General features: G+C 36.8%; 1 protein-coding gene across 4 annotated transcripts; it reads right to left on the bottom strand.

The window, feature by feature from the left end:
* Positions 1-1258: 1258 nt before the first annotated feature.
* Positions 1259-15145, bottom strand: LOC114270948 (NADH--cytochrome b5 reductase 1). Of its 4 annotated transcripts, none has more exons than XM_028212571.2 (9): positions 14711-15145; positions 7033-7174; positions 6826-6913; positions 6628-6705; positions 6061-6141; positions 5844-5933; positions 3184-3249; positions 1762-1848; positions 1259-1650 (listed from the first exon to the last, which is right to left on the bottom strand). In XM_028212571.2, the coding sequence occupies exons 1-9, from the start codon at positions 14826-14828 to the stop codon at positions 1558-1560; spliced, it is 843 nt and encodes a 280-aa protein (XP_028068372.2). In that variant the 5' UTR covers positions 14829-15145; the 3' UTR covers positions 1259-1557. The 4 variants fall into 4 exon arrangements, with proteins under 4 accessions (XP_028068372.2, XP_082725162.1, XP_082725161.1 ...); XM_082869036.1 differs by lacking the exon at positions 14711-15145 and adding an exon at positions 8561-8630; XM_082869035.1 differs by lacking the exon at positions 3184-3249 and having other exon boundaries at positions 14711-15102.
* Positions 15146-15437: the final 292 nt, after the last annotated feature.

Below are 15437 nucleotides of genomic sequence, written 5' to 3'. Positions count from 1 at the left end.
TAGACTAAAAAGTTGAGAAAAAAAATATAGATGTTTGGGTTAACTTTTTGACTTTTTATGAAAAAATGTGTATTAAAAAATTGTATAAAGAAGTGTGTAGGAGAAGATGGTGTAGTACACAGTATGAAATTGACAGTCAGCTGGCTTGGTATTACATGGGAAAATATTGCCTCTTTTTCGGGCTTTGATTGGACAGTGTTGTTCGTACTATGGGGGTCTATTACGGGTTTTTTTTTTTCTAATCGAAACCATTCAATATGTAATACTTGTCGAGTACTATATGCTTGTAAAAAATCACTTTGATTGAATATCGATAGTTATCTGATTGTGTTAGTTTTTTTTGTCAAATGTTAACTATAACACCATTCAAATTTGATACAAAAGTGATTTGATCATGTAGTTAGCGATATCTGATAGACGTGATTTTTTACAAGCATATAGTACTAGATGAGTTTTACATCTTGCACGGTTCGGATTATCAAAACGAGACCCATGACGGGTCTCCACGGGCCCAATTTTACCATTCAAATTGATTGAATATACTCATGCAATTTTTTTTCCCTTTCCTTTAAGTAAAGCTGGCTTGACGTGGCCTGACGTCACCTACATTGATTGAACAAAAAGTGAATTTGTATTTAATATTTATATATTAATTTTTTTTTTTATATTTTTTTTGATGAATAGTGTTAACTTTTTAATTTTTTTTTGATAATTTTTTAACTTTTTAATTTTTTTTTTCATTTGTCAAACTTAGCCTTAGTTTGTTAGAAGTTCATTTGATTTGTTGGGCAAACAAGTTAAATTTGAATGCACTTTATAATTTGTTAAGTTTTCAAATTAAAGTCTAAATAATTTACTATTCGGTTTGGTTTGTTAAAAGTTCTTTTCAAATTGACTCTTTTAAGTTACTACTTATGAGGACGCTGACAAGGGCACTAAATAATGCAAAGTCATAACCTAATAGCTTGACTGGATCTAAAGCAGTGAAATTAGTCACAAAGCAGAACTTGAACCTGCATTATTGGATAAATTACATCTAGTTTTTTTCCACGATTCAGATTATACATATATATCTTAGCGGCCCTATGGGTTTTAGTCATCACTTGCCTCTCTTTTCGCGGGTGCACATATATATTAACCCTCAAATTAAGCCTTTGACATAGGGCAAATTGCTTCTGCATCTCCGAAGCCGTTGTTCAATTTCAAGTTTGCATGCCATGAGACTAACTGAATTGGAATCTGCACAGAAGATGAATGGTTTCACCAGTAGAGCTGCACTGTGTATAGAAACCGAATGGGGATAATAGAATGTTTTCTAAATAATCGAGCTACTAAAGAGTTAGCTAACACATTTTGAGTTTGAATGACAGTTGAAAGGCCCTCTCCAAACTACATCAAGCTATGCTAAAGAAACACAGCCTTTCACTTTATTGACAGCCTCTCTCTCTCTCTCTATATATACATATATATCTCAAAAATAAAAACAATAGGATTACATTGTTCATGTAAGTGACAAATCTTGCACACGGAGAGGCAAACAGAAGTTATGTGAAAGGCTCAGAACTGGAACTGCATTTGGGAAGCGTATCCAAGAGCTTCAAGGTGAGCAGCCATCGCCTTGTTCATGGGTGGAGGCCCACACCTCAGTATCTTTAACATCATGGGAGATTCATTTAGATCCAAGATGGATGCATAAGAAAAATGAGAGAGAGAGAGAGAGAGAGAGAGAGAGAGAGAGAGAGAGTTAGTTAGTTAGTTTACCTGAATATCTGACGCAGGTGCAGGGCAGTGGGCTTGAATCATTTCCTTGGATACAAACCCAACTCCACCGTCCCATCCTTCAGGTGGCTGAGGATGTATTATTGAAACAATTTAAAATCAGGAAACGCATTTATCATCAAAAGTAAGGGGAAAAAATGGAAGGCAAAAGCACAAGAACTTTGGGAAGATTTTGAGATCACAAAAGACGAGAGTATAGTAACCCTAGGAAAAAGAATTAGAGGTCATCACCAAAAAACCACCTTAAATATGATACGTGTCCTATTCATTTCCTATGTGCTTACTATAGTGATCCACCAAGTGATTTTCATTAGTTTCCTAAATGTTTCTCCTTTAAGATTTAACTAAGAATTCGACATCTTTTGTTCAAGTATTCCTATAGGTTTCTAAATAATTTTTTTAGACTCTGTTTGGATCATGGATTAGGATAGGAATTTGGAAAGGAAAAGGAAAAAAGTGGGTGAAATCAACTTTTCGCTTTCCAAATCCTTACCCAAATCCATAGGCTGTGTTTGGATCTTAGATCTAGATAGGGATTTGTGGCGAGAAGAAAACGGAAGGAAAACGTTAAAAAAAAAAAAAAAAAAAAGCTTATATTTCATTCACATTTTCCTACCCTTTTCTTTTCCCTCCACAAATCTCACTTAAAATCCAAAATCCAAACATAACCTTAATGTTTTCTTCTATTTTGCAAAAGTTTCTTGCTAGGATTTTTAATCATAACCTTGATTTTCAATCATTTCCCCACTTCCCATTTCCCACATACTTTTTGGCTACATTTCCCACTTCTGTCTTCCCTATCGTTTCCTGGTTTCACTTCCTATTATAGTAACTTTGATCTGAACAACACATTGATTTTAATGCTCAATTTTCTTTTGAATGGCATTTGAAACAAATTTCAATAACATTTGCACAAAACATTTTAAAGGAGGGTCACATTGCACAGACAATTTTAGGATGCAAAGAGAATCTGTCCGCCTATCATGCATTTTTAGTTATGGCATCACTTCTGATCTAAACGAAATGCAATTGCCGTGAAATTAGTCTCTTTATGTACCTCAAAAAAAGAAAAAGAAAAAAAAGAAGCTGAGAGTAAACCACGTAAAAGTTTGGTGATGTAGAGTACAGACATGTTCTAGAACATCAGAGGTAAAAAAATTGCAGTGCAATATGTCCTAAGCAAAAACAGTACAAAAATTATTCCCTTCCTTTTTTTTTTTTTAAACAAAGATCAGTAAGCAAAACAGTTTCTCCATTTTGTGTGAGAATGAATGTGAATCCTTACCCAAGAAATAACTTCAATAAAAAAAAAAAGGGGGTCCTTGGAAATGGATGTCTCCATCCTTATCAGAGGGTGAAAGAAATTAAAACTAAAAGTGAAGATGCAAATAAAAAGGATGATACCTGATTCAAAACACAGTAGACATTAAATCGGTTAGGAAAACTACATGCCAAATTAGCCAATTCTTCCTGCAAAAATACAAATGAAATATATACGATGAACATAATTATTTAACTCCAGTCAACCACCAGCTAATCTGATCAAGTTCTTAGAATCATTGCAAGAATGATCAGATCCAAACACAATGATTACATTTTCCAAAACCTGTGATAGTAATTGTAAAAACCACTGTAATTTAGGCCAGAGAGATCAAATGAAGATTTCTTAAAAAGCTATTAAATTGCAAGAGCAAAAACAAACAAAAAATAAAAAAATAAAATCCATACAACAATTTGTGTATTGTGTACAAACTAATAAAGACTATTTACGCTATTCAAATAGGAATATTAATAACAATTTCTCATCATCAAATATTCTTCTCAACATTAAGTTCTCAAATATCCTAACATTTGGGGAAAAAGGGCTGAAATTTAAGCTGATTGAGTATGCAAATTTAAAGAGAAACTGAAAAGAAAAGAAATTTTAGAGGAGAACTGTGTTGTACGGTCTCATATGTGTGTTGGACATGGGAATGCATTTATGTGTCCAATTCAGCTAATTCCCAAGTCTACGGACACAGAGGAAAGGCTAAATATTCATATTTCTTAATGTTCTTTCATTTTCTAGAATAAAATGGTATTATATTTTATATAGATGTTAAACATGGCACTTCACTCATTTTGAAGCAAACATGTAACAAATAACATGATAAGGGAGTATTATATGCCATCCTATGTTACCTGAATCATGGATAATTCCGGTATGTGAAACAAGAATGTGGTGCACCACATGTTCTAAAATGCAGTATGATAGGGGTAGAATTGTGTATAGATTACACTATTAACTCTTCTGTTTACCAGTTCTTGGATGTGGTAGAGCTTTTCGATATAAGAGGAGGCGTATATGTAGTTTTTGCCTTTTCTTCCTCTCTTTTGTATACGCACTCCCCTTATGCAGCCTTTTATAGAATTATTATTTATAAAAAAATTATGTTACAATAAACTTTAGCTATCAAACATACGTGCTAGTTGCTAGGTGCCAAACACGTAACCAATAATCCTTACCCAAATGTTTTGTGTTTGTGTTTGACTTGGTAACAACATATTTGGAAGAGTTTATGTCACATGGGCTAGAATAACTATACTACTGTAGAAGGGAATCAAAGCTTTTAATCAGTAATAATAACTGACAAAGTGATAGTAACTGACAAGAGATAATGGGAAATGACTAAACACATAGGAGCAAAAATATAATAAGGTGAGGAACAGATCATAGTGCACACCATTCCCTAGTGAAACTCTGACTTTGATACCTAGTCTTGAACCACATTATCTGGTTTTGAGCAAGAAATCAAGTTGCTACCTTCCCTGTATTAGCAACGCAACATTACTTGCTTCTGCCTAAGAGATTATTGGTCTCTTTACAGGTACCATTGGTGGAATTTGTGAATCATGAATGGGTCTGAATTCCAGGAAAGTATCCCCAACTGTATTCTACTAGTAATGGGATTGTATTAAAAAAGTTTTTCAGACATAATTTTCTTTAGCAGAAAGGGTATTTTTGGTATTTTGCAGCTTTCCCCTGTTGTATAAATACTATGTATTTATAGTTTAAATGCCGCATCTCTTTGTATTGTATTGTAACACTTTCAAATCACAGTGAAAACTATAGCGACTGTGGACGTAATCTTATTCTAGGGTGAACCATGTAAATCTTTGTGTTCTTGTGTACTTGATTTAGATTCTTGTTTTATTCTTGTTTATGTTTCATGTCTCACCAATCCTTGTTAGGTGCATCAATGGCTAACAGTGCTGACACCACAGGTGGGGCAAAGTTATTGTACCACATGATCTGTCCCAAGATGACCAAAATTAAATACTGCCTCTGTCCCAAATTGTTTGTCCAGTAGGTAAAGCAATAACTTAAAAATAATGTATTTTTATGCCAAAATTTTCAATTTTTTTTACACAAATAAAAAGTCTTAATGAGATCTTTCAATTGGTGAATTTTTTTTTGAAAATTTTAGTACGAGATGAGAATATATTATTTTTAAATTCTCATTTTCTGTGCCAGACAAACAATTTAGGACAGAGGGAGTATCATATCAGAAACCATGCACTCTTGCATTCTAACAGTCACTTATTTCCTGTCAAAACAGGGAAACATGACCCAGTTTTCCCTAGAGTTCGGAGATTGTATCCCTCACTGATCGAGATACCAAAAGCCTACGCTAACATTGTAGAATTGTTAAACTTATAAATCCTACTTGCTTTCCTCTGTAGCATAGACTTGATGATGGCCTCTATATGCAAAATAGCATCTAAAGCAATATTTGTTCACTCCAAAATAACCATGTAAAAGGCATTTACTATCTTATGGACTGCTGAGTGACGTGTAATAAGTTCCTCTCTTTCTTCTTTCCTTTTAGGTATGTTTAGAAGAAGGCATGAATGCACATACAACCTAAATATTTTCATTATGATGCCAAGCTGTATAAACTGATGGTACAACAGAAATTAAATTATGCATATAAGTCAAATTCCGCTTATATCCCTTTGTGTGAGCATGATTTATGTTGGTAGAGAGAGAGAGAGAGAGAGAGAGGGGGGGGGGGGGGGTTTACCTTCAAAAGGATGTCTTCGTATGTGACATTAGCATAGATAAGATTAATATTGGTTTTGTCATTTGGGTTTTCAAGTATGGCTCTAGCAACCTAATTCAAACAAATCGAGAAACATTAAAAGTTAACTAGGTCAAAATAATATAAAGAACAATGTGTGACAAAAAAAAGAGTCCTCGTTTGGGGAAAGCTATCAATCTTTTGTCAATAAGTTAGGTACCTGAAACATTGGAGTAATGCCGGTGCCACCAGCAAGCATCCCAAAAGCTCTAACTTGGCCCGGTTGATACTTGAATCTTCCCTAGAGACAAAGCACATATACATCAATTACAAAGATTTGGAAAACATGAGCGCGGTTCAGAACCTTGACTTCAAATAACCATCTTAGCTTCAGAAAAGAAATTTATACATCATGAGCTTCACTGAATGTCTTAAAATATACTTCATTGAATGTTTATAGAAAAGTGTAGACAGAGCTCAACATGTAATAATTGCAGAGACCTTTTTTAAGAAAGTCAAAGCTGAACAATATGTTTTCGTATTCAATCCCCACACACCTACAACCTTTCTTATACCTTCTAGAACCTTAAATCTACAGGCTTTTCTTGCCCTAAACTTGACACAAAGGCAAATCAAACAATAGATAATAGCATACTAAGTTTTCCAAAAGTTATCAGACATCACACATTTATAACTTGTGGAATATTAAGTTCTCATATCTGTTTCACATTACCGTAATAATCCATATTCCAATTACCATTATGCTAGAAAGAGGAAGAAAATTTACCTTGGGTCCCTTCATAGCTAGGTAATCACCTTCACGCATCTCTCGAAAATGGTGGGACATCCTTCCTTGTGGATACATCTAATTAATATGAAAATTCGAAAATACAAAAGCAATTCAAAAGGTATAAGAACCAGGAAAAAAAAAAAACTAAATCAGAAGTATTAAATAAATTAGTGGAACATTTTAGAGTACATATACCTTTATAACAAGTTCAAAGTAACCAACATCTGAATCTAAAGTGGTTGGTGTGTAAGGCTTGATAACGTCACCCTGACTATCCTTTCCTCTGTTCGAGAAAAAAATGAAGCTAACAATAATAACCTCATATATTTGACCTTAATCCAACCCAATCAGCACTTATGCAAAATTTGAGCCAAATAGCATTGTGTTGTAAATTGGACAAACCTGCAACTCATATGTTGTCCAATCGGAAGTCCCAAAACTGAAGTTGGTGTAGGTAGATCAAATCTAAACTTGGCCACATTATGGCTGAGCTGGGTGCGTTTAACAAGTTTAAATTTCTTGAAGTTTTCAGGGTCCAAGCAACCTATCAATGCATATGAAGGGTTCAGTTGAAATGCAAACACAAACGAGGAATAGTCTTATAACACAACCACAAAAGGGCTGTAATTACTTTTTAATGGAAAGGTGGATAAGAAAACAAAGATAACAAACAAACAAAATGGAATTTTTTTTTTGGATAAATAAAATGGAAAAAAAAAAAATGTTATCCAGCCAAAGTAAGCAAAAAAACCTTTTACTCAAATCATTCACAATTATTAAAACTTACAATTAATTTCAAATAATCCAAAAAACTAAGCCTTAGTACACTCTTCTTGTTGAATGAGGGAAGGTTCAAAAGAATGGAAGACAGGGATGAAATTCCCATTTATATGTGCCAGCTGAGGCAGCTCAGAAACATAACCTCTTGAAATCATATGAGGAAAAAAAAATTGAGAAACATGGAAATGCTAAAAAAAAACAAAAAGAAAATCTACAAATGAATGAAGATAATCCAACTAATTGATCAACTAAAAATGGTTTGGCCTTAGACATCCATATATACAAGTGAACAGTAGGGAAGATTGTGGGAGAAACAAAAATGCAAACAGGTCATCAAAATAATATCAAACATTTCTGTACTGGTAAAAAGCGAGACCAGATGATTGTGTAGACTGATTTTCTCATGTAACGGTGAACTATCATAATCAAATAAAGCATCCCCAAATAATTGGGCATAAAACTACACAATATACACATCAAATTAGTTGGTCTTGCAATGAGAGAAAGGTTGTCAACTCAAGATGAGGTTTTGCAAATGAGATTGATTCAGGGAATGTTCTTTAATTTTTTTCAGAAAAGGACCGAGTCACGTGACCATCTGTTCTTTCAATGCAGCCTTTGCCATAGGATATGGATCAATTTAATGCAGAAATGTGAAGTTCAATGTCTTAGCAGAAATTGATCAGATACAATTTTTTTTTTTTTTTTTTTTTGGATGAATCAAATTGTACCTGATTGTTGGGCAGTAGTTGTGATTACAGGTAAATCATTGCAATTCTAACTTACAAAATTGTGTTTAGGTGCTGCTATTTATGTTATTACCCAAACTATGATATAAATACACGTGCTGATACACTTCTAACAGGTCTCAAGTGAGTCTCAATACACATCCAAATCCATTATATCTATTCTATTATATAAACCGTACACTCAATTTGGTGTGAACACTGTCCCGTTCATCAATAATTGTCAAAAAAATGCCCTTCACTTCCAATAATTGTCACATCTAATAATTGCTAAACAGTTTTTTTCACCCTTCAAACTGCTTTTACAATTGCTAAATGGTTTTCCTCATTCAAAAACTGCTAAACGATTTTCCTCATTTATCAAACTGCCAAAAAATTTAAATGTATAATTGCAAATGCGTCACCTTTGCATCCACTGCTAGTGTATATACATACATGTTCAAGTGGTCAAAATCCATCAGCAGTCCAAGTTCCCTGCACAACTCTAAGTTCAAATACAATTCAAGTTGCAGATTCAATTCAAATTTCATCACATCAATCTGCAAGCACACCAGATTATGGGCCTTCTTTGATGGTTTTAATGAGGTCTGAAGGAATGAAAATGGAGTAGACAACATGAAATTAATATTGACCATTGCATTCTTACCTCCATGCAAGTGATTTTCAATTTTCCTTGGATATTTCTTCTTGCATTTCCTAGATTTTCTTCTATTTCTCTCTCTATGGCAATACAGTTCAAAATGAAGACTTCTCTCTTACATTTCCTTCTTGTATTTTACATAATTTTACAAAATTAGTTAGGACACCTGGCTCTGGCTAGGTAGAGATTTGTCCCAAGAAAAAACACATCAGACCATAAAGTTAAAAATTCATAATAAACCAAACCCATATAAAAAAAAAAAAACACTACATTATACAAATATTTGCATACATAGTGTGGGGATATATTTTCTGAGTACCAACACGTGGCAAGGTGACGCCGAGGTGCCACGTGTCTTGGTTGTTGTGCCGAAGTCATCTCGGCTAGGCCGAGGTTGCCTCCGAAGATATCGGAATCCGAGATAAGCGGATAAGGGACAAGAGTCCTAGAATGAAGAGGGAACTCAACTTGGATATGGACAAGAGTCCTAGATTGGGAGAAGACTTCAGTTTGAGTAAAGATAAGACTCTTAGAGAGTTTATCCTAATCCCACTGGGAGTCCCAGATTAGCAGTAATCCTAAGTCCATTAGGGCCAGGCTCCTATTGGGACTAGGATTGTATTGGCTATAAAAGAGAGGCACCCCCATGGGTCTAAGGTATGCTTTTGATACTCAAGCTTGTGAGTTCAGTACTTGATTTATCTTTGAGAGATATACTGACTTGATCGTCGGAGTGCCCCCGGGTGGTCGAAACTACCGCGGGATTCTTATATTTCTGTTGCAGGTCAGTCAGGTGCCATCTATTCTGCCAGTGCTCTCTAGCTGGTTACTAAGCGGGCAGTGTGGTCGGAAAATCACCCACACAATTTGGCGCCGTCTGTGGGAAAGAAAGAAGAATAGATGGCCAATGACGGACAGAAGGATCAGATTAGAGACAATGCTCCTACTGGGAGTGAGAGACCTATCGATCTTGACATTGAAGGGGACGATCACAACACAGAAACTCGTGACCAGAGTCACGGAGTGAAAGACGCCGGCCAGGAAGGTGACGCACCAAAGACAACAGATCGAAGCGGATGCTACAATGAAGATGACCTCCAGGTATCGAAGGATAGATACCTGCGGAGGAACGAAGACCCTTCCAGAAGGGATGCAAAGACAGGGGGCATGAGCGCTCCCAAGGAGATAACATTCAAGTATAGAAGAGCTCAACCTGAGTGAGCAAATCGCGGATCCCAGATCCCAGAAGACATGATCTCAGCCTAGATGAGTAGGTCCGAGAAAAGAAGAGATCAACCTGAGTGAGCAGATCCAAGATTCTAGCAGACAAGATCTCGGCACTTAAGTCCGAAAAGAGAAGAGCACAATGAGCAGATCTCAGATCCCAGAAGATAAAAAGGAAACACACAAGATCAGACTAAAGTTGGTCAGAATTGAGAAGTATGTTAGGGCCGAGGAGGACATGCCGGGAACAAAGGCGTCGGAACAAGAAAAGAGAAACGGCTCGCCGATGCGAGGCCAAAAATCAAACTCAGGTTGGAGCCAAGTAAGATCAATAGAGAAACCAAGGCCGACAACCTCGGCTTGAATTAAATCTCGGCAACAAGGTCGAAGCTACATGTATGATGAGAACCCAAGTGGATTTTAAGTTCACACTGAGGGGGCAGAGAGAAGAAGAATGCGTTTACCACTTGTTGAAATTTGTAGCAATTTACAAGTTGGTTAAACCAATATGATGCTTCACCGAAGTTAAGCTGAGATGATACTTAACCGAAGTTAAGCCGAAATAATGCTTAACCAAAGTTAAGCCCAGATGATGTTTAACCGAAGTTAAGCCGAGATGATGCTTAACTGAAGTTAAGCTGAGATGGTTCCTTACCTTCACTTGTTGAAATTTGTAGCAATTTACAAGTTAAAGTTAAGCTGAGATGGTTCCTTATCTTCACTTGTTGAAATTTGTAGCAATTTACAAGTCGAAGTTAAGTCGAGATGATTCCTTAATTCACTTGTTGAAATTTGTAGCAATTTACAAGTTGGAATTAAGCTGATTCCTTATCTTCACTTGTTGAAATTTATAGCAATTTACAAGTTGGAGTTAAGCTGATTCCTTATCTGCACTTGTTGAAATTTGTAGCAATTTACAAGTTGAAGTTAAGCCGAGATTACTGTTCCTCTTCACTTGTTGAAATTTGTAGCAATTTACAAGTCGAAGTGAAGCCGAGGTTATAGTTTGCACACTTATAGCAATCTATAGGTTGATCCAACCAAAGAAGATGCTTAACACTTGTTGAAATTTGTAGCAATTTACAAGATAATGTTAAGCCGACATGTGATCATCTGTTCAAATTTGCAGCAATTTACAGGTTGAGGTAAAAGCTAAGTATATTGTTTAAACACTTATTGAAATTTGTAGCAATTTACAAATAGATTATTGTTTAACACTTGTTATGTTAATCCTTGTTGATCCCTGTTACAGTAGATCCTTGTTGAAATTTGTAGCAATTTAAAAGTAGGCTAGACCGAGATCACCGTTTAAACACTTGTTGAAACTTGAGAAAAAGCTTGCAAAGTTAACATTGAGTAGTATATGTTTCACACTTGTTAGAATTTATGAAAAGTTTGCAGGTCAGTATCTTGCCGAAGTAAAAGTTTTGTAGCTATTATACCCGAGGTATGTAACCCCGAGAAGATCGCACAAATGAGGCAAAATATGAAAAACATGCAAAATATAGAATCATGTAAGAGCAGTTAAAAGAAGATCAAAACAGAATTCGTCGTGATTGACACACCTTCACCGTACAACATCATCTTGGGAAGGCCATGGTTGCATGCAATGGGGGCAGTTCCCTCAACGTTGCATCAACTATTGCGGTTCCCCATAGAACATGGGATTGAAGAAGTCAGAGGAGATCAACTGCAGATAAAGAATTGCTTCATGGCAACAATGAAAACTACCTGCAACATTCGGGAACCAGGGAGGGTAGAGATTGAAGACGAGGACATGGAGGTCCTAGATGATGTCGGCAAGGAGCCAGCCAAAAAGAGTGAAGAGACACTGAAGAAAATCCTCGTCCAGGAGGGCGACGAAGAGCGCTTCATTCAGAGAAGGAAAGTTGAATTAGACATTCAAGAACAAGGAGGCACATCGGGCATATGCAGAGCTTACATTATCTAAAGAACAAAAAGGTACAAGAGTACAAGCGACAAAAAAAGGAAAAACTTCAAAAACTGAGATGATGCTTAACCGAAGTTAAGCTGAGATGATGTTTAACCGAAGTTAAACTGAGGTGATGTTTAACTGAAGTTAAACTGAGATGATACTTAACCGAAGTTAAACCGAAACGATGTTTAACACTTGTTGAAATTCTGAGAGAATTTACAAGTTAAAGAGTGCACAAAGTTAAATGTCGGCAAAAGATTCGCCGGAGTCAAACGTCGTTTTGATTAGAACCACTAAGTGCACGCCAGAAGTGGTGACCAGAATTGTGAAAGGAATAAATTCTTCAAGAAACAGCGATGATAGCTTGCAAAGGCCAAGAGAAAGAGGGTCTAAAGGGGGTGAATTAAATACCAGAAGTTTTAATACATCGGCGAAAGAAGAACACATCAGGTCTGTGACTACAGCACGAAGCCCACTTCCCTAATGTGATCCTAAGTACAACTTACGTTCACATTAGGGGGCAGGGAGAAGGTGTAGGGGCAAGGAATGATAATTAAGGAGCAAAGAATACTTGTTGAAATTTTTGAGCAATTTACAAAATGAGTTAACCGAAGATTATGAAGTCTACCACTTGTTGAAATTTGTAGCAATTTACAAGTTTGGTATAGCCGAGATAAACACTGAAAGACGTTTCCGAGATATGATCAACCGAGATGACCAACTAGCTTGTTAAGAGCTGAGAAGGTTGGCAAGTACAAAAATGAAGACCTTAAAGAACTAGGGACTGAAAGAAAGAACGTCGGACTAATCTGCTTCGACGGACGACAATGGTTCAGCCTCGACAGTCAGTTGGAGGAGCTTCTCTACCGCTACCTCGGCATCAATTTCAAGAAGGACGCAAACTACTCGGCATCAGCGGTAGGTTGTGTCTCACCCCCAGAAGACAGTTGGAAAGAACTTCTCAGCAGCCTTCTCAGCCACGAGCTCAGCATCAACCTCCTGAAGAGTTTGATCAAAGCTTTTCTTGGCGATTGGCACCTCGGAGTTTGAAGGCAAAGATTGAAAGCAAGAATCTGGAAAAAGACACAGAAAACAGAAACAAGAATGTAATTCGTAATCAAGAATGGTGATGAAGCTATCAAGAAATCAACACAAAAAGATTGCACAAGTGTGTCAAACCAAGAACAGTGGTAGAAATCAACAGATGTGTGAACAGTGTGTATTCAAGAAGATGATTTGGAAATAACGAGTAAAACAAGCAATGGTGATTAACAATGAAGCAGAGCTTCTTGGAAAGCAACAAGAAATAAAACCAGGAGGAACAGTGGCTTACCAGAAAGAGGGAAGCCGGAATGAGAATCGCCGAAGTCTGACAATGACAGAATGACGTAAAGCCTCACCGGAGGAGAGAAACGAAGACAGTTACAGAAGCTTGAAAGCTTGGAACAAATGACGGATTTAAGCAAAAGAGCTAGAAAGAGAATGAGCCAGAGGATTAAATGAAAAAAGAGAAAAATAGTCAAGAAGATGACAAAGTTTAAAGAATAAAGCCAAGTACACAGGCACTAAGTAAGAAAGTAATGGACCAGACATGATGCTAGCAACAGAAAGCGGATATGACAAAGAACAGTTCCAGGCATTTTAGCAATAAGAAATCAAAAACTTAAAGACAGACGAGAACAGAAGGCCACAGATGGCAAATAAACAGATTCAAAGTAAATCAGAAGAGTTTTGAAAGATTGAGCTTAATAAAATGTAAGAATTTATGAACCTACCAAATGAACGCCGATATGAAAATCGCCGGAGTCAAATAGATGACTGGAAATCGGGAACTCACCAGAGAGTGTGAGTGGAGCAGTTGCAAAGCTCTTGGAGTTTACGAATTAATGGAACAAGAACCTCGGCTAGGAGGTATGATCTCGAGCAGCTTGGAAAACATAAACTTGACAGAAGTGGACAGTAAGGTCCAGGAAACTTTGAGGTCGGCGAGTTTGATCTCGGACAGAGGGACACAGATGAACGAACAGTGTAGGTTCCATCACCTCAGAATACCGAGGTAATAGAACCTAGGGGGCAGTTGTGGGGATATATTTTCTGAGTACCAACACGTGGCAAGGTGACGCCGACGTGTCACCCGAGGTGCCACGTGTCTTGGTCGTTGTGCCGAGGTCATCTCGGCTAGGCCGAGGTTGCCTCCGAAGATATCGGAATCCGAGATAAGTGGACAAGGGACAAGAGTCCTAGAATAAAGAGAGAACTCAACTTGGATATGGACAAGAGTCCTAGATTGGGAGAAGACTTCAGTTTGGGTAAAGATAAGACTCTTAGAGAGTTTATCCTAATCCCACTGGGAGTTCCAGATTAGCAGTAATCCTAAGTCCATTAGGGCCAGACTCCTATTGGGACTAGAATTGTATTGGCTATAAAAGAGAGGCACCCCCATGGGTCTAAGGTATGCTTTTGATACTCAAGTTTGTGAGTTCAGTACTTGATTTATCTTTGAGAGATATACTGACTTGATCGTCGGAGTGCCCCGGGTGGTCGAAACTACCGCGGGATTCTTATATTTCTGTTGCAGGTCAGTCAGGTGTCATCTATTCTGCCAGTGCTCTCTAGCTGGTTACTAAGCGGGAATGTGGTCGGAAAATCACCCCACACACAGATTTGTTTCTGTTTTTTTTTTTTGAAATAGATTATTTTACATGAATACATAGATATAAATAAATGAGATAGATGTATGTAGATTGGGATTACCTTTGGGTTTGTTCTTGTTGGAGAGATAGAAGTAATAGGCAGTGCCGGCACCAACTGCAACGAGAGCAAAGGCTATGCCCACCATCAACTCCACCCTCTGAGATTGTAAAACCTCCATCCTTATCTTTTTGCTGATTCCAATTTCTGGGTTTTGCTTTTAATTTCCTAAAAGCTTGGAACTTGGAAGAAATATATTAATGGTGTTTTTACCCTCCCTCTGTCTCCTCGAGCCTGTTTGGTACTGTTTGTTTCTCTCTCGGTTTCTCTCTCTTGGTACCAGAGAAATTGATATGGGTTGCAGATATGATTGGGAAGTCTGCGTTGTAGATTATTATTCCTTTGTCTGTGATTTCAACAAGGTTGGTTGTTGAATGGAGTATCCCCTTCTCCTTGAAGGGAATGGTTGGCTGGGTTGTGTTGTCTTCTGTTTCCCCACGTGCGGATGACATCCTCCTGGGTGGGTCGGAGTGTTTTGAAAAGTTGATAAAAAGTTGATTTTTGATTTTTTACTAAGTTTTTTTTAGAAAGTGATTTGGAAAGTTGGTAAAAAGTTGACTTTTTGCTCTTTAGTTTAATATTTATTTATGATGTCAAATCAAATTAAAATGACTAAAATATCCTTACCTAACATATGAATTTTATTATTATTTTTTTTTTCATAGGCCCTAATTTGTAATTTTACACTTGCATTTTTAGCACTTGCCAAACCAATTTTTTGGCATTTTTG

The sequence above is a fragment of the Camellia sinensis genome, chromosome 5 (assembly GCF_055761805.1).
Source record: "Camellia sinensis isolate YWXY chromosome 5, ASM5576180v1, whole genome shotgun sequence".
NCBI lineage: Eukaryota > Viridiplantae > Streptophyta > Magnoliopsida > Ericales > Theaceae > Camellia > Camellia sinensis.
Note: the sequence above shows the minus strand (reverse complement) of the source record. Positions and strands in the feature narration are given on the sequence as shown.